Here is an 18,316-nt window from a genome sequence, read left to right as displayed (position 1 = left end):
CCCATTTCATTTTGGGGTGATACTTCTTTATATTGACCCAGAAATCTGGCTAGCAGTTGAGTCCATGGATTCTGTCTAGTTTTCTTCTGGTACTGCAAAGAACAAAACTGTTCTTTCTTTTCTCTCTCATGGGATTTTAAATTCCTGAGGCCAGCTAGGTACCATAACCCCTTTAAGTCTTTTCAGGTGAAGTATCCCTACTCTTCTGCTTTTCTTTCTATCACGTTGTCTCCAGGCCCCTGACTACTCTGGTGCCTTCCACAGCACACTGCAGCATTTGTCCTATAAAACGTGGTGGGCAGAGAATCGTAGAATGCTTGAGTTGGACGGGACATTTGAAGTGATCTACTCTACTCCCTTCCCCCAGCCCTCTCTCTGTTTTAATACTAATAGAACTTTGCTAAACAGACTTCAGATGCAGCAGGAGTCAGAGAACCCATGGGGGACTTCTGAAGCAATTAGTCTGAAAGTTTACTGGCGTTTAGAATGGTCAGGAGCCTAGAGTTATAAATGAAACCTTTCTCTGTATCAACCCTCGTATGTCAGAAGATTAACAGACATCTCTTTTAACAGAAATAGGAGTAAGTAGCGGCACAGCCGTCACTCACACACTCAGGCGGTAATCAGCGTGTTCGGCCTTGCTCCGCAGCAGTTCCTACCCCAGGTGCCTCTGCATAAGTGGAGGATGAAGTCATAGCCAATGTGTGTGCAGGAGAAATTCTTAACAGGGAAATTCAGTGGCTAAAATGGTTTAATCCCATTGTGAGAAAAATTTGGTTAGGAGCTGGAAAGCCACCCTCTTCTTATGAGTTAAGAATTTGAGGGCTGTCTGAATTGCAGTAATGATATTTGAATGTAGAGTAAAAAGTCATGCTAGCTGAGGACACCCGAGCAGTGTCTCCCCTGCTCACCACACCTATTTCTAAATCCTGTGATCTTTACATAATAATATCCTTGAATTTCATGTTAAAGTCATTTGATGGATATTTACTTTCCAGATGGAGTTTATGCAATTGTGGGATGCTTTTTTTTCCCTGCGAGATGAAAACCACTGTGGGATCTTTTTAACTCCACCTTGGTGTACATATCTCCTTTTACCTCTACACAGAGCGCTCTTATGTTGATATCCTTCAATATGGGGCTCAAACATCACCTCTTGGATGTCTTTCCCCCTCCCCAATCGGGGTCTCTCTTTTGCTTTCTCGCTGTGCTAAGGAGCACTGTTGCACTGCGTGGCCGGTCTTGATTGACGTGTCCTTCATGCCCACCAGACTGTGGGCTCTGGAAGGATAAGGATCCGCCTTTTCCGCCGTTTTAGCCCCTAACCCCAGCACACAGTTCCTAGCACTCAAGAGACACTCACTGTTTGCTAATTGAGACGACAGCTCATCACATTGTGTGGGCCCTGGGGTTTCATAGGAGCGTAGAGGAAAGTCCCTGGGTCCGCAGGTCCCACCCCGCGGCCACCTCCACCTCCGCCCAGACCAGGTAGAGGAGCAGCCACAAGGGAGACTAGGCCTTATGTTTTCAGATAAGGAAATTGAGCCCCATGCCCGCAGGAGAGAAGTGACGTGCGTGGAGCTAAGTTATTCTTAGTACTGACAGGGCTTTTGATTCAGCCAGTGTGTCTCCCACCCACCAGAGGCAACATGGCCCAGCGTTAGAACTTGTCCTCTGGAGTCAGACCTTCTGGGTTTAAAGTCCATTTTCACCACCTAATAACTGTGTGTAATATTAGACAAGATTATCAACCTCCCCATTCCACAGTTTCCCCTTGTCTAAAATCCTCATATAAATGAAAAATGCATATAAAGTACTCAGTAGAGTACTATACTCAGTACTCAAAGATCTCAATAGACCTTTGTTGCTGATACACGAAGCCTTCCTTACAGTACACATTTTAGTTGGAAGATAGAAATATTGAGTGATTATCTAATAGTTGGGACTGATATTTAGTATTTCCTCAGTCCCATCTTGGGCGTTTGCTTTGTACCAGCATTTGATTAAACAGTTCACATAACCAACTCATTTGTGCCCCACAGTCACCCTGTAAAGCAGTATTACCTCCATTTTTGCCAATGAAGAAATGAGCTTGAGCAAGATTGAACATCTTGCCCAGGGCTAGGGAGCAGTGGACTGTCAGACTCCCAACTACATGCGTGTTCAAGATGGCGAAATTGCATGTTGTCATCAGCATCTTTTGTTTTGATGTTCTTGTCTTCAGCACTCTCTGAGGCCCCTTCACGCTGAAACGAGTGATTCATACCCCTTCTAAGATGAGCGTTTCTTGCAGATCGCTTCACGTAGGCAGAACTTGAGATACTGAATGTTACACTACACACCTCAGTGCTGGACTTCCTGCTTGCGCCCTGCGACCCCAGGCCGCCACTGCTGTAGCACATCACACACTCACATTTGTCATTGTGAGCTAAGAGTATGGCATCCTTTTCGCTTCTACTCATAAGCCAGGTCTTCCCCATTCTGTCATTTCCAGCGAGAGGAAGTGCTTCCAAGAGAGGGCAGGATTCAGAAAAAGGCACTTGCTGATACTGGCATCTTGCCTTCCTTGAGAGTGGGCCCGAGACCAATCATGTTTACTAACTGTGCACCAACAGAAACTGTTGGATGGACTGGAATGGAAACCTGGATGTCGTGTGTCTGCCTCACACCACAAGGGAGCCGCCCCTGGGGGTTTGGGGTGTGGTGATGCCCACAGCAGCCAGCCACACGTCATATAAGGAGCACGATTGCTCCAGCGCCTGGCTTCCACATTTCCTAGGCTGTAGAACACTTCTCAGTCTGGAAGTGTCTGTAATGATAAATTCCAGCATCCAAAGGGATCTCCGTGGACACTGTGAGGGCACTCAAAAATGTTTTCTGTGGCAGGCAGGGATGTAAGGCATGGCCGGTTAGTTTTTGCTTATTTTCTACCACCTAAACAATGAGAGAGGGTGAACTGGCATACGTAAGTGCCACTTCAGAATAGTACGATACCTCAGCCTCGGGGTTCCACTCTTCGCTGACGTTAGATGGCAGGAATCCGTTTTGGCCGAGGAAGAGATTAAACTAGAGTTCTCTGATTATAAATAGGTTCCATTCTCCAAAACAAATGTCCAACCCGGACTCTTTTTGCTCTCTTTGTCGCAACTTAGTGGTTGAAAGCATAGGCTTTCATCACACCACTGTGTTGAACCCAGCTCTGCCACTTGCTAGCTGTGTGACCTTGGGCAGGTTACAGAACCTTTACACAGCTTGTTTCCTGCACCTGAAACACGAGGGCAGTAACAGTTTCTGCCTCATGCAGCAGTTCTGAGAGGTCATGGAGAGGGTTTTGCCCAGTGCTCAAGTAACACATCTAGTAATGTTAGCTATTCTCACTATTCTAGCAAAACAGAAACACGTTCAGAGAATTAACCCCTGTTCCCCTTTGCCCTCAGGGTTCGTCCATGATATGAGGGGCCCAAGAAAGTGGTTTGAATTTGAACTACTGCCAGTTGTAGGTGTCTGTCCATTCCTGTTGTATCTAGGTCTCTGTGCTGTGTGCTAGTCCAGGAGGCAGCAAACATAAAGGACCAGGAGGTAGTGAATACCTTAGGCCTGGGGGCCACATACAGCCTGTCGCATGTTCTTCTCCCCTCTACCTCTCCCCCTTTCCTCCTCCTTCTTCCTTCTCTTCTTCCTCCTCTCCCTCCTCCTCCCCTGCCTTTAAAAATGCAAAACCCATTCTTACCTCTATGGACCACAGTGTTCTGACCTTCATTTCTCATCTGACCTGTGCTCTAACGTGGCCAAAGTCTTGAATCCTGGGGTTATTCTCTCCTATCATTCAGATCAAAAGATACTAGTCAAAAAAAGATGTGTTAAAAATGGAGTCCCGTTGAAAAATAGCACAATCTCTTCTCTCATCCCCAGACTCCCATGTGCCTTACAAATAAGGAGCTTTTAAAGTTCCATTTCTGAGACCAAGAAGGGGTTTGTGAAGGAATCCATTAGAGCCAGTTTGACAAATGCTCCAACTTGGATAAGCTCTGTGTCTCTGACATCACTGCAGATTCACGTGGAGCCTCAGGTTGTGATTTTAATTTTAAATTCCTGGGATTTTGCACCATCAGGCCTCACGCCTGGAGCAGTCAGCCATGTTTTAGGGAGGCAGCCATCATGAACATGCACATGACACTTTCTCACAGCCAAAATGCAAGCACAACCTTTATGAAACGAATAGTAAATTGCGAGTGATGCTGGTAAAGCAAATATTTAAATTCACAGCTAAAATAGTGCTTGTAAAATGTAATTGCCTGGGAGAACATTCAAGTTCATCACTCTTGAAGCCGCAATTCTTTACAGGCAGAAGGATTCCACACAGTTCCAGGGGGGAAACACATAGTTTAAATAAACCGCTCTCTGGCTCCTTTGAAACTGTGTGTGAGTAAGCTGCTTCTCAGGGACCGTTTTGGTCTTTGAGATCTTTGCAGGCAAGAGATGCCTCTTGTGCATGTTTGCTCCTGTGTAGGGGCTGCCTGAGGTGGCTTCTTCTGAGCTGCAGGGTTGCTGATGGCATGGCTTCGTTTATCCCTAGGAGAGTTCCACCAATGGAGGTGACAGCATTTTTGGCGAAAAGAAGGATGACAGCCGGGCAGGTGAGACTGTGTCCTTCTGAAGGCAAAGAAAAGTAAGGTCCCAGTTTGTAGTTACTGCGGAGTTCACATATACTAAAAATGCTGTTTGTTATAAGGAGGCTCTTTTAAAAAGCCAAGTAAGTTGACCGTCATCAAACCCTCCACATGGAGCCTTCACGTGGCTCTGGCAGGCTTCCTCCACGTGGCATTGAAATTCAAATGTGAAATCAATGTTAATATCTGAAGTCAGGATGGAGTCTGAGGAAAAAAAAGGAATTGTGGTTTCATTGATTTTGGGGTTGTTTTTTTTTTGGTTTAATTAAATTGGGGGAAGAGAAGTTAAGGGGGTTTGTTTTGGGTTGTTTTTTTTTGTGTTTTTTTTTTAGTTAGTTTTCCTGAATGTACACTTAATAGAGTCTTTGGCAGTTGGAAGGCCCTGCTACACAAAAGCTCATAGTTCTCTATGGAGAAGGCGACAGAGAGTCTGCTTGTTACCAGCCTTTGAGCAAGGTCCTCGAATTAGTTCTGCCCCCACAGACAGGCACCTTGGTGTGTGCCTGAGAGACAGCAGCCAACCACAACCTCAGACTGTTTCTAAAGCAAAACTGCAGCCCTTCCAGCCATGCCTAGCTCCCGGGCTAGTGAAGTTATTGAGCCGCCATTGTTTCGGTTCTGTTTGTAAATACTAATGTCCTCACTGATGTTTGAAGCCCAGGATGGCTCCGACCCAGACAAATCACCCTGGCCAGTTTCATCGGCGCTCACGGCTCGTCTCCGACGGCTGGTCACTGTTTACCAGCGCTGCAACCGCAAGGAGCTCTGCCGACCTGAAATTCTGGGACCAGGTAACCAAGGATACTGGGTCCAGGAAGAGATGTTCAGGAGAACCTCCGAAATGGACCTCATCAACAAGGAAGCACAAAAGAGGTAAAAGCCAGTGGCGGGAGGGCTGGGTAAAGGTGACGAGAGGAAGCCGATAGCCAGAGGGCACGTGTGCCGAATGTTCTCATGTGGCGTTAGGTGGTCTCCAGAATTAATGAAATCGAGCCTCCAGCTGTGATGGTGCCGTGCTGACTGGGCGTCCAATGAGACCTAGGACACCCTCTGCCCACGGTTGCCAGACTCTTAGCTTTTCCACCTTGACCTCTTCCCTAAGTTGGGCCCCGGTCTCTGGGGATGTGGTTTAAAAACACCATGCTGGGTAAAGGTGACAAAAGGCGTGTATCAGACTATGTCCTTTTAGCAGCAGAGTGAATAGTGTGCACTGAAGCTGTCTTCTTACAGCTACCAGTCCTTATCAAGCCTTTGAGAACAGTAAATACCATAACATACCAGCCTCAAGAGGGAAGATATAAATTGCCAGGAGTTACCTGTCCGCCTGAGAGTTAAGCTAAAAATGGCTACAGAAGGCCAGCAGCACAGGCTAGGAATGATGCCACCAGAAAAATGCACGAAGCTGCAATTCTTTGAGTCTTTATAGCTCTCCATCCTTTTTATGTAACATCCAGTGAATTAAATGAGCACCACGTAGCAAATTCAGTTACATCTTTGCACTCCTCCTGGCTTTATGGAATTTGGTAATTCAGGGGAACTGTTTCTCCCATCTTCCTTTCACAGCTCCAAAGAGGAGAGCCAGAGCCCCTGACCCCTGCTTCTTGCTCTTCCACTGACCCCCCTCGCCCTGCTCCTTGTCTCATTCCCTCTGGGGGTAGAGGGTACGGTGCCCCTCGTAAAGACTGTGGTGGAGTATAATCATTCAACTCCCTTAAGTCATTATGTTAATCTTGCAGGATACAAAGACTAGAGAACCTTTGTGTCCTAGAGAAGATAATTAAAATGGGCAGCCTGCCTGCATAACTGGGAAGAAAGCCGATATGCAACAGGGGGTCACAGGAGGTGTGCGGCTGAGGGAGGGAGGCGCCTCCCTTCTCTGGACCAGTTTCCTTGTCTATAAAATGAAGGAGGCGAATCGAATGGTCTGGAAGGTCCCTCCAGGATTCTGTGGTTCTGGGTTCTCATACAGGAGGACAAAAAATACGGCAAAATATTTATGCATAGTTTTAAAAAAACCCTTATCTCCCACAAGAGGAAATTCACGAGGTAATTTCTAAAGTTGATGAATCAGGAGATCACAAGTATAATACGACACGTGATTTAGAAATGGAGAGATAAATACCAGAGGAAAGAGCTGGAGGGTTTGGAGGTGCGGGTAGGATGATCGCTAGTTTCGTTATGTAAGCCTCTCAGCCCAGTTCTAACTTAAATGAAAATAAACAATAAAATAGACAAACCAGCTCTACCTGCTTCCTTGACTTCACGGGCTCTTCTGGTAGCCGCTCAATACGTTAGTTGTTGGTTTTTTGTTTGTTTGTTTGTTTTTTTAGCTGAGCCATCCTGCCACCTGTTGGCAGCTCACGGCTGCTCAGCTTGGGCTGACTCGAACCGCAGTTGCTCAGAGCTCAAACTCTTGAGCGAGCTCTTAACCAACTGAGCCACTAGTTGTTGGTTTTTTTAAAAAGAAGGAATGAGCAGCTCACTCTCCCTTTCTGGTAAAATCTCAGGTGGACAAGGAGAGAACAAGCAGACTTCTGCAGAACAGTGTCTTCCTTTGGCGTCGTGTATGATCAAGAAAAGAAAACCTTCGACTGGACGCAGTTCCGCCTCCTTTCTCGTTTGGACAAGAAGTCGGACGAGAGCCTAGAGCACTATTTTTATAGTTTTGTGGCCATGTGCCGGAACGTCTGTCGTCTGCCCGCGTGGAAAGATGGCGGTGAGAAAACTCTGTCATTATATTCCAGATGAGACAAGGAAAGAACATGCTTGCTTTCAAGGTCAGAATTACTTGAGGTGTAATTAGAAAAGTGGAGTCTCCCTGGAGATTTCAGGTAGAGACCAAGTGGGTTTTCACAGATTTTGTGAACTTCACATTGGGCCCACCCTCATAAAATCTCTCTCCCAAGATGATGTAAGTAACTCCAGCAAAAACTGAAATTCAAATTAAAACTTCATAGAAATATTGAGAGTTACTATTAATTACCTTGTCCAAAGCATAGTTTTATTTATTTATTTTTTAAGTCTCATAGAGATTTATCCTACTCTGAACTTTGCACCTTCCTTACATTAAATCATAATAACACTGTTTTCTCATGTGTTGACTTGTAGCTGTGGAACGGAAGCAGCTATCATTTAAACATCCTCCGATCCGATAGAGACTTTTTCTGAGAAATGTCTTCCCGGTTGGAATTATTGGCAGCAGCTTCCTCTGAGAGCCGCTTCAGCCTCATACTTATAGATTAACTTGCTATGGACCGTATTTCAATATTTTAGGAAAGCCAAAACATACATTGAGCCCACCCAGCTTGGGTTCTGGGCTGACAGCAGCAGGCACAGGCGTCCCAACTTCTGCCCCCGTGTGGCACAGTTAGGGTGTTTTCATTAAAGCCGGGGAGCTGGATAGATGGGAAAAACCTGGACCTTGGAGTCGCACTGACAGGACCTGGAATTGAATCCTGGTTCTGCCACCTCGAGCAGGTTAGCTTAGCTCACCCTGTTCCTCATCCCAAAAACAAGGATGATGTAGGTATATCATAGAATTTTCCTGGGAACTGAATAGCCTGTGTAGCCTGCCCGGCGTACAGGGCACGTCGTGCCTGCGTATTGAATGGGAAGTCATCTTATTTCCAGAACTGAAGTTTTCACACTCTCCTTTCACCCTCACTGCTCTGTCCTTGTTTCATAAAAACACCTTCCATTCTTTTCTAGCTTTTCCTTTTAGCAGGGACACACACACCTGAGACTGCCGTGCTGAGGAGCCAGGGAGCTGAAGTGTTAAGACCAAAGAGCAGGGACTCAGGTGGGCAGCGAGCACCCAAGGGCTCCCTGAAGTGACCCACCCTGTGTTTACCTTCCAGGTCCCCCAGATCCCACTGTCTACGTTGAACCCATCACTGAGGAACGGGCCGCGAGAACTCTGTACCGCATTGAACTGCTACGGAAGGTGCGAGAGCAGGTGCTGACGTGCCCTCAGCTGCACGAGCGCCTCCAGCTCTGCAGGCCCAGCCTCTACCTCCCAGTGTGGTGGGAGTGCGGGAAGCACGATCGAGACCTGCTCATCGGCACCGCCAAACACGGGCTGAACCGCACTGATTACCACATCATGACCGACCCCCAGCTGTCCTTTCTGGACGCCTATAGAAACTATGCCCAGCATAAAAGACCTGACCCCCAGGCACCAGAAAGCCTCTGTTGCCTTTACCAGACCAACTCTAAACTATATGAGTCTCTCACATATACTCAAATGAGCAGGACGTCGGAGTCCCTTGAAAATGAACCTGAGAATCTCGGGAAAATAGAAGGTAGAGACGATCATCTCGGCCCGACTGGGGGCAGCTTATCTGACATGACATGTGAAAACTTTATTTCTAAAGTTCAGGATGTCATTTCCATCACCCATGATGAAAGCCTGCTGCCTGAGTCCTTGGAGAGCGTGATGTATGGTAAGAAGGTGCTCAGCCGAGAGCCGGGCTCTTTTCAGGAGAGCCCAAGGACTAATACAGAATCCAGAAAAGATGCCGTTGCCGTCTCAGCGAGCCAAGATGGGACCTGCCAGTCTGGTGGCCACGAGGCAGAAATAGCTTCTGGCTCCTCTCTTATGGATAGTTTAGAAGCCGGAGTAGCTCAAATGAACATCAAAAATGGAAAACATTTGTTGATGTCTCTTTCAAGGGACGGGGACCTGTGCTGCAGTGAGGCAGGGCAGAGACCTGAAAGCATCGGGCAGTTAGAAGCCAAGTGCTTGGTTTCCTCTTCCTTGGATCAAGGAAATGAAAGCGGGTTTGTAGATATGTGTAACCTTAGTGTCTGTGACTCCAAAAGAAACCTGTCATCGGAGCAGCAGTTAATTGATTTATTAGAAAACAAAAGTTTAGAAAGTCATTTGCTTTTGAGTCAGAACCACAGTGATGAGGAGGAGGACGAGGAGGACAATGAGGAGGAAAACTTAAACATGGCAGCAGGTATGAGGGGAATGCCAGAGGTTTTGCCTCTAACCGAGCCCACCGCTAATATCCCAAGGGAGAAGAGCCGAGGCTTCCATGTAGGTGAAGCTGGGAGAGGCAGCCTGGAGGCTGTAAGCCAGAACCCCAGGCTGCAGGGGCCTTTTCCTCAAGCGGTCTGTCAGTGTCACTGCAAACACATGGAGAGGTGGGCACGTGGCCTCGAGAGTGATGCATTTGAAATGGAGAAGCCCAAGGGTTATAACTCAGACCTGTACAAAAGCAAAACTAATAATATCACAATGGAGGATGAGCTCACTGCTCTTCCATCAGATCCATTTCAAGTGAAGCATGAACTTCTAAGAGAACCTTGGAAAGAGAGTACAGAAGGGAAAAAAGGTTTCCCTACGTATCCTCCCGAGGGAAGTGAGCTCAAGTCGGAAGACACGGACTTTGAAAGTAAAGATGATTATGAGAGAGACGGAAACTGCCACAGTCAAGGTACAGTATGTGGGGTCTTGTGTTTCGGATAAGCCAGTTATTACATGACAGTGGGAGTGAGTGGGGCATGCCAAGACGGTTACGGCTTCTGAAACGGACCTGCCGCCACGCACTGTGTGGTTAGAACCAAAGGTCCCAGGCCTTCATCTGAAAATGAGGCAGGGTCGCTTGACTCTGGTCATTCCAGAAAATTGAGGAGGATTGTAGACACTCATAACACCTTTGCTGCATCGGTGTGACCGGGGCAGATGCTGTGTGCTTTTTATACGATAGATGCTAGAGATGGCGCCGAGGGGAAGTAATTGGTTCTTCCTCTAGATAAGGCGCCTCAAACTGAGTACAACAGCAGGACAGCCGGGGAACCTCAGGAACCTGCAGTGTAACATAGGTGTGATTTCTCAGGGACCCCACAGAAACACGAGTAAACGGGACCTTTGTTAAGGCGGACAGAGTGAGCACCATTTATTCGCGTCATTGTCCAGACCCCATGATGTAATTAACGGTGCATTTGGTTTTGATTCCTTTTAGTAACTCAACAGAAATTAAAATAAAATCACAAGTAACTCAACAGAAATACAAATAGATTTGATCTTTTTCTAAACAGGGATATCTTACATAAGGATTCAAGTTCGAAGGAGTTTTAAAATGTTAAGAATCTAGATGACCCTGAGGTTTTTATTTGCTTTGCAGGGATATAAATGCAGTGATTACCTAACCTTTGGTTTTAGTCGTTGTGATGAGTGATGTGTGACAAGACTTCCTGGGAAGTTTTCTGAACCCAAATTAAACTTGACGCACGCTAGGATAAGGACAGAGAAGCTGGGCTGAGGGCAGCTTGTAGCCCCAGCTGACCCAGGAGGAGCCAGCCTCCTACCATGCCCCTCCTCCTCACCCCAGGCCTTGAGGGCGGCCACCATGTGCTGAATTATAGAACCCGCTATACCTTTTGAACCCTGGAGTAGAGAAAAGTCACCAAATCATGAGTTCCTGGAAACCCAGCGCACAGGAGTGCTGCCCTCTCTTCACTCCCTGTCATTACTGGAAGTGGATCTTTGACGATCCATTGCACACTGATGATAACTTTTTACTACTGACGCGTGAAGGAATGAGTCTCATTTCCATTTCTTCCCATCGGTGAAATAATTTAAGCATTCTAGGTTTCTTTGCATCATTTTTTACATGACTCAGGTCTGTTTTACCTTTGTTGTAAGTTTCCTGACTTCATCCTTTTCGTTAATATCAGCCTCTTGCTGTTTTATATTTAGTAGACTCTCCCTTCAAATGTATCAAAGTACTATAATATTTAATTTCCTCTTACCCACCGCACCAACTGTGAAAGCCTGTTTGTGGTCATGCATCTCCCCTCACTCTTAGATGGACAGAAAACGCCCTTTCTCTTTCCTTTTCCTGTTGTTTTTGTGGGGGCGTGGATGCAAACTCTTATCTGATGACTTGTGTTGGTGGTTCTGGAGCAGGCAGGGTCGGCAAACTTTTGAGACGGAAGAGCCAGTCCTGCCCCTCACAACAATTTAAAAATTATTCGAGAGCCATAAATATACTTTTATAAATAAGGAAAATTTTTAAATCCTTTAAAAATTTTATAAATGAAACTATGATAGTTTTATTTTCATTTTCAATTTTACTTCAGAGCCACATGTAGGTCCTCAAAGAGCCGCATGTGGCTCGCGAGCCGCAGTTTGCCGACCCCTGCTCTAGAGCAGGATCCACCTTTATGGCTTAACTGATACTGTTCTTCTGGAAATAGAAGGCATGGCAATTAATATTGAATTTAAAATGGAATTAGCATGGAAACCAGATGTCCTGACCTTTCAGATCACAACTGTCTCCCAAGTATCTTAATTCGTTTTTTTAACCTTTCTTCCCAGATTATCCAGGGAAATACTCTGAGGAGGAGAGCAAGAGTTCGCCATCGGGCATCACGGGAGACCTCGGGGATGAGCCGCAGGAGGCCCGGGCCCCCACCATTGCTCAGCTGCTCCAGGAGAAAACCCTTTATTCCTTCTCAGAGTGGCCAAAGGTATCTCCCCGAGTTCGCATTCTTCGCCAAGGCATTCTCAGCTCTGAATTCTTTCTTTTTACCTTTCAGAGTATTTCTGAGTAACAGATTCCGAGAACTGTTTAATATCTTTAAAGGTATTAGTATTGTAACGTTTGAACGTTAAAGGGACTTTCACTTGAGTAACTGGACCATAAGACAGGAGTGTCCAATTGTCTTCATATTTACAGCACTGTGGCTTGAATGTTCATTGTCCAGACTATGGAATTTATCTTAAGGCTTATAAAATGCATACATTTGAATGTGGTCTTGCCTGTCGACTGCTTCCGGTTAGAAAACTTGACCCTTGATCTCAAGGAACTTTGTGAATTTCGGTAACTTGGTACTTACCACTCCAAGCATTTGTCCTTTTTTTACAGGACCGCGTAATAATCAATCGCCTGGATAATATCTGCCACGTCGTGTTAGAGGGGAAGTGGCCCTCCAGCCAGCAGTATGAGCCCTCGGGCACACTGCCCACCCCTGTGTTAGCCAGCAGTGCTGGTTCTCGAAGCAGCCACTTGGAGCCAGGCGCATCGGAACACAGCTTCAGCAGTGGAGCAGCCTTGGCGGCCCAGATCCAGAAGGTGAGGCTGTGAGGATGGTGCTGACCGTGGAGCAAAGGATGGGGGCACCTTGTGCTTCTCAGTTGAGTCATTCATTCAACAAATATGTACTGAATGGATGGGTGTGGTTTTTTTTTTGGTAGTGCCATTAGTGTTCGTTGAGGAATTTGGATTTTACCCTGTATGCAGCAGAGCTGGTAAACATTTTAGAGCAGGGACCTGCATGATGAAAGCAGGGTATTGGCGCCCAGCTGGAGTGGTATACGGGTTCCTGGGAGAGGAGGGTCAGGAAAGAGGAGAGCCTCAGAAGCCGGGGGGAAGGGGGCCAAGTGGGGATCAGATGAAGAGAGAAGGTTCTCAACTAGGTTAGTGGCAGAGTGGATAAAAGCAAGGGGGGAGGAGCTGGTAGGCATGACTGGATGACTGATAAATACCTGAGGAACGGGGAGGCACGAAGGGATCGTGTGTTCAGCACGTGGAGGACTGAGAGAATATTGGCAGCTGATAGAACTTCGGGAAATCAAAGCAGGAATGAGTTTTACAAACTCAGACTCGAAAGTCAAGATTAATTGAGATACGTTGGTAGCACACTGGCCCTCAGCCTTGACTGGACGTTGGAATCCACTAGGGATCTTGGAAAGCTGCTGATTCTGATTCATTTGGTCTGGGTTGTGGACTGAGTGTTGAAATTTTGTTTTCTCGTCTTCCCAATTTTGTTTTCTCATCTTCCCAGTTGAGGCTGATGTACATCCGACCTTGAGATTCCCTAAATTATCATCTTACCACTCTTAAGTGTAGTTCATGGAACAGCAGCTTTCGTAGCATGTGGAAACCTGTTAGAAATGCAGAATCTCAGCCCACTGAGGTAGAATCTGCATTTTTAACAAGCTGTCAGGCTGATGTGGTTCTAAAGTTTGAGAAGCCTTGAGTTAGAAGAGCTAGTAAAAAGGTGATTAGAAGTCATACTAGGCCCAAGGAAATTGGGCCTGGAGAACGAACTGGCATTCAGCCACGGAAGTGGCATTCCACCCTCTCTTGCCTCCTGTGTGTGTTCATAGGAGAGCTTCTTGGCTCCCGTATTCACAAAGGATGAACAGAAACACAGGCGTCCTTACGAGTTCGAGGTGGAGAGGGATCCAAAGGCTCGGAGCCTGGAGCAGTTCTCTGCCACCCACGGGCACCCTCCCATGGTCCTCAACGGCTGGCATGGGGAGTCAGCAATCGACCTCTCCTGCACGTCTGAGGGGTCCCCAGGAGCCACATCCCCTTTTCCAGTGAGTGCCAGCACCCCTAAGATGGGGGCGATCAGTTCACTGCAAGGAGCCCTTGGCATGGACTTGTCTGGGATTCTACAAGCTGGCCTGATCCATCCAGTGACCGGACAGATCGTGAATGGAAGCCTGAGAAGAGATGACGCCGCCACGAGGAGGCGGAGAGGGAGACGGAAACATGTGGAAGGAGGGATGGACCTCATCTTTTTGAAGGACCAGACACTTCAGGCAGGAATCTTGGTGGGTATTCGAGACCACTAAGTAAAAACATTGACCTTTCTACACCAAGCAACTAACCCTTCTTTCTCAGACACAGAATGTTTTGGTTTGTGGATCTTTTATCCCTATTTCATTTGTCCTCCTTATTTTCATTACGTCCTTGTTAGAAGTTGCTCTCAGTCTTTTCTAGAAATACAGGTAATATTAACCCATGAAGGGCCCTTAATTGGCACACAACCTGGAGAAATGAACCAGGAGGTCTTCCCATTTCAAATAGAAACGACCAAATCCTCCCTTGTTTCGGAGGCGCCCCTGTTGATTGAAGGAGCAAAGCAAGACCTAGGGTTGAGTTTGTGGCATGGTCATCGGGCTTTGCAGCAGCCGGGGTTTGGGAGGAGGAACAGGAGGCAGGACTTCTGAATGTTGATCCTGGCTCTCCTAGCTGACTTACCGGGTGGCACTGGGCACACCACGGAGCCTCCCTGTGCTCCTGGGAAGGGGGCCCCAGCGACTGCTGCAGAGGGTGGCTGTGAGGATTCACCCAGGTCACACTCAGACATTCCAGACTCGAAGGGCATCATTGTAAACGGCAGAAAAGGTACTCCGGCCAAGAGAAATCCCCTTAGACTTTGCTTCATGTGTCAAAGACCACTGACTGCTTTTTATTTTGGTTTTTCCCACTTATTGATTTTTGAGTTCCAAAACAGGAATCACATTCCATGTTTCCTTATTTTAAAAGGAATAGTAATGACCAGTATTCGCTGAGCGCTTATGTGTGCCAGGCCCCGTGTTCTGGGTTTCATGTGATGGTCCCGTGTGATCCTTACCATGACCGCGTGAAGGTGTCGTGATTATTCCCGTTTTATAAATGAGGAAACTGAGGCTTACAAGCATTAAATAATTTGCCAAAGGTTATCCAGCTAGTAAGGGGCAGATCAGGGAACCAGCCCAAGAGCTCTGTTCTCTAGAGCTTGAGAGCTTGAGGACTGGGCTCTGTTTGGGATACGTCTTCCTCGTAGACTTTCTGTGTAATTTGGGAAGCTGACGTGGCAGGTTCTTTCCCAGTTTTGCAAGATTTTAAGAAAGTTTTCTCATTTAGAAGTCATAGCTTCTCTGTAACGATTATAGAATTCCACTGGAGTGACTGATAAAAATTTGTCCTTGGCCTCAGGGAATTGTTTAAAAATGTGTTATGCAAGCCTTTATTTAGCATTGGCGTCGTACTTGACCAGCAGGCCTGATTGCAGGCACTGGGTATATAGAGACAGGCAAGACAGGGATTCGAACTGCAGAGGGAGAAATAGGTAAGTGCAGTGCAGCGAGGCATTTTCTGTTAAATGGAAAGCCTGTGAACAGTGCCGTGGGGGGCAGGACGTGGAGCGGCTGGTGTTGGCTGGGACTGCCGGTGACATGACAAAGGAGGGAACACCGAACCTGAGCAGATAGGCTGGAATTCAAGTTTCCCAGGTAGACAAGAAGGGAAGAGCAGCGTTCAGGGGGAGGGAATACCCAGCATGCGCAAGAGCGTCTGTAGCGGTCACCAGTGTGTGGGATCCTTCCTCAAGCGCTCGGCAGAGTGATATGCAGGTGCAGGTAGACGGAAAGACTCAAATAACACCTTATGTGCTTTCCTTTTAGAAACTCATTTTCATTCTGTCATGATTAACTGCACGTACTTATTTTCCTTTCGTCCAGGAAGTCCATGAAGACTCAGGGCAGGCCCCCCTGGGCACCTCACATCCTGAAGGGCCAGTGCCTGCCCCTTCGGCCCCTGAGCCCACGCCAGCAGCCGGCAGCCAAGCTGAGAAGGCCATTCCCAGCAAGAGTCTGCTTGACTGGCTGAGGCAGCAAGCCGACTACTCTTTAGAAGTGCCCAGCTTTGGAGCAGTAAGTGTTGATTGGGGCTGCCTGAGATTGCTGTTTACTTCCTGCTAAGTTGGTGCCGTCTTTGATACGGAACGTGCTGAGGGAGACCAGGAAGTTTGGGAGAAATCTGTCAACTGAGAACATCATCTGAAAGTTTAAAAAAAATAAAATCACAGCCCATGTCAGAACACTGTGCCAAGAAGTAGACATGCAAAATCTTATGAGGACAGAACTGGCCTAAGCTCAGAACCCCTTGCCCCCCAGAATTATCTACACTATCATTAGCTCACAGAGAAATCTTGAGGTTGCATAAACACTGCCACTTCATCAAAATATTCCTGTGTATTTTCAAGTTAATACATTACCACTTTGCTGGCAGGAGTGTCTATTCTTAGTTTTACGGTTATTGCATTGGGACTTTTCCTCAAGTCCTCTTACTGCCTTTGTCCTAAGTCCTTCCGATTAGAAATCTGTAGGAGAAGGCTCCTGAACACAGATGTCTTTTCTTGTTTTTTTTCTTTCCTCATTTGCTTATCTGCCCACCACCATCTCTGTGCTGGGTACATCCAGCTAATAAGAAATGGAGGTAGAAAAAGGATAACTATTGCATTGTTTTATACACCTGAAACGAAAGAAAGGAAGGAAGGAAGGGAGAGAAGGAGGGAGGAAAAGAAATGGAGGTACGAGAGCTCTCAAGGAAAGGAGAATGTACGCAGAGATGCACACTCTCTAACAACAGAGCCCGCTGGGCAGGCTGCAGTGGAGAGAAAGTAGAGAACATGACGAAGAGGAAAGGGCAAGGGTTAAGCAGCGCGCTGGGAAAGTGCTGGGTCAGCCCAGTGTCCTGGTCTGGAGGGTCAGGAGGTCCACACGGTCTGTGGTCCAGCATGCTGCGACAGAAATGCTGTTGCTTCAGGGAGAGTCCCTAGGTGAGAGCCAGGTGGCTGTTTCCTGCAACATAACCTGACTGGATCCTGTGCAGAGAGCCATTAATGGGAGACTAGCAAAACCAGCTGAAGAGCACCACCCTTATCAGAAGAATCTGTGACAATGTTTTGTAACGTTGGTTTCCATTTGTCTCCTAGAATTTTTCAGACAAACCAAAGCCGAGGAGACCACGCTGTAAGGAACCTGGAAAATTAGATGTCAACTCTCTGAGCGGGGAAGAGAGGGTTCCTGCTGTCCCCAAGGAGCCAGGACTGAGGGTAAGGAAGAGGGACGTGTCTCGATGGAACCCAGTCTTGTACTCGGAGAGAAAAGCCCTCTGGGAAGTGGGTTTCCCCAGACGTATTCCAAGAGGCCATCACGGGAAGATTATAAGTAGTGATAAGCAGTGCTGGGGCGTCTTGAGCAGCAGTATGACTTCCTGTGGTCATTTGTTTTCAATCTTTACCTCAAAAACGTTTGGTTTAAGTTTGTACTTAAACTATTCCCAAAGCTTGATATTTTCCTCCCTATTTGTAGAGAGTCCAGGGGAAAAGATACCTTAACTCATCAGGAGTCTGTTTCCAATGTTTAACAAACTTCATTATTGGAAATTTTCATTTTCTAATCTAAGCTTTTCTGGCCACCATTTACGACATTTCCTCCTAGTCCATCACTGGCAATGAAAACCAGCTGACACCAAGCACAACCCTTTTCCTGTTACAGGACAATGAGCCTGGAAGAGACTTCAAAGCCATCTGCAAAATACTTCTGGTGTAACAAATAGGAGTTCATTATAGTTTACAGATGAGTAGATTTGGAATAGAAAATTCATAACCTCTAGGGGGCAGTAATCACATTTCAACCTGAAGGTGCATTGAGCTTGGGCAAGATACACGTAAATGTGTTTCTAACCTCCTGAAAGTGCGTGCTGCCTTCTAAAGACCCGCGTGGGAATCGGCGCTCCTGGGTCGTCCCTGAGCTCGCAGGCTTTCCTGAACGCCTTCTCCTCGGCCAGCTGCGACTTTCCGGGGCTCTGGGCTCCCTCCTAGTGAAATGCCTGCATGTGATTTCTTTTCTTTGCTCCAAAAGACCACCCACCCTAGTCATTTCCTCCTCCTCCTCCTCGGGAAGGAAGTTGTTACTTTATGTTCTCAAGGAACTTGTTACTGATTTTGTCACCTGGCTGATTACTCTTCTTCTAGCAGCTCTGCAGAGCTCATCTCCAACCACTGCAGCCGCTGTGGGAGGCGGCCTAGCCTGGTCCTGGGGGGCAGGGTCGTTGCTTGGAAGGTTTGTCACA

The 18,316-nt window shown here is 47.0% G+C and overlaps 1 protein-coding gene across 5 annotated transcripts in view; it reads left to right on the top strand.

Moving 5' to 3' along the window:
• Positions 1-18,316, top strand: part of CHD6 (chromodomain helicase DNA binding protein 6) — a 188,030-nt gene that overhangs the window by 160,882 nt on the left and 8,832 nt on the right. For all 5 annotated transcript variants that reach the window (XM_019637000.1, XM_019636999.1, XM_019636996.1 and 2 more), the window contains 9 exons: positions 4,577-4,637; positions 5,327-5,543; positions 7,178-7,386; positions 8,528-10,111; positions 11,998-12,149; positions 12,548-12,754; positions 13,792-14,244; positions 15,919-16,110; positions 17,175-17,294. In XM_019637000.1, coding sequence (XP_019492545.1) covers positions 4,577-4,637; positions 5,327-5,543; positions 7,178-7,386; positions 8,528-10,111; positions 11,998-12,149; positions 12,548-12,754; positions 13,792-14,244; positions 15,919-16,110; positions 17,175-17,294 — 3,195 coding nt within the window. The remainder of the gene's footprint in view (positions 1-4,576; positions 4,638-5,326; positions 5,544-7,177; positions 7,387-8,527; positions 10,112-11,997; positions 12,150-12,547; positions 12,755-13,791; positions 14,245-15,918; positions 16,111-17,174; positions 17,295-18,316) is intronic.

The sequence above is a fragment of the Hipposideros armiger genome, unplaced genomic scaffold, assembly GCF_001890085.2.
Source record: "Hipposideros armiger isolate ML-2016 unplaced genomic scaffold, ASM189008v1 scaffold_31, whole genome shotgun sequence".
NCBI lineage: Eukaryota > Metazoa > Chordata > Mammalia > Chiroptera > Hipposideridae > Hipposideros > Hipposideros armiger.
Note: the sequence above shows the minus strand (reverse complement) of the source record. Positions and strands in the feature narration are given on the sequence as shown.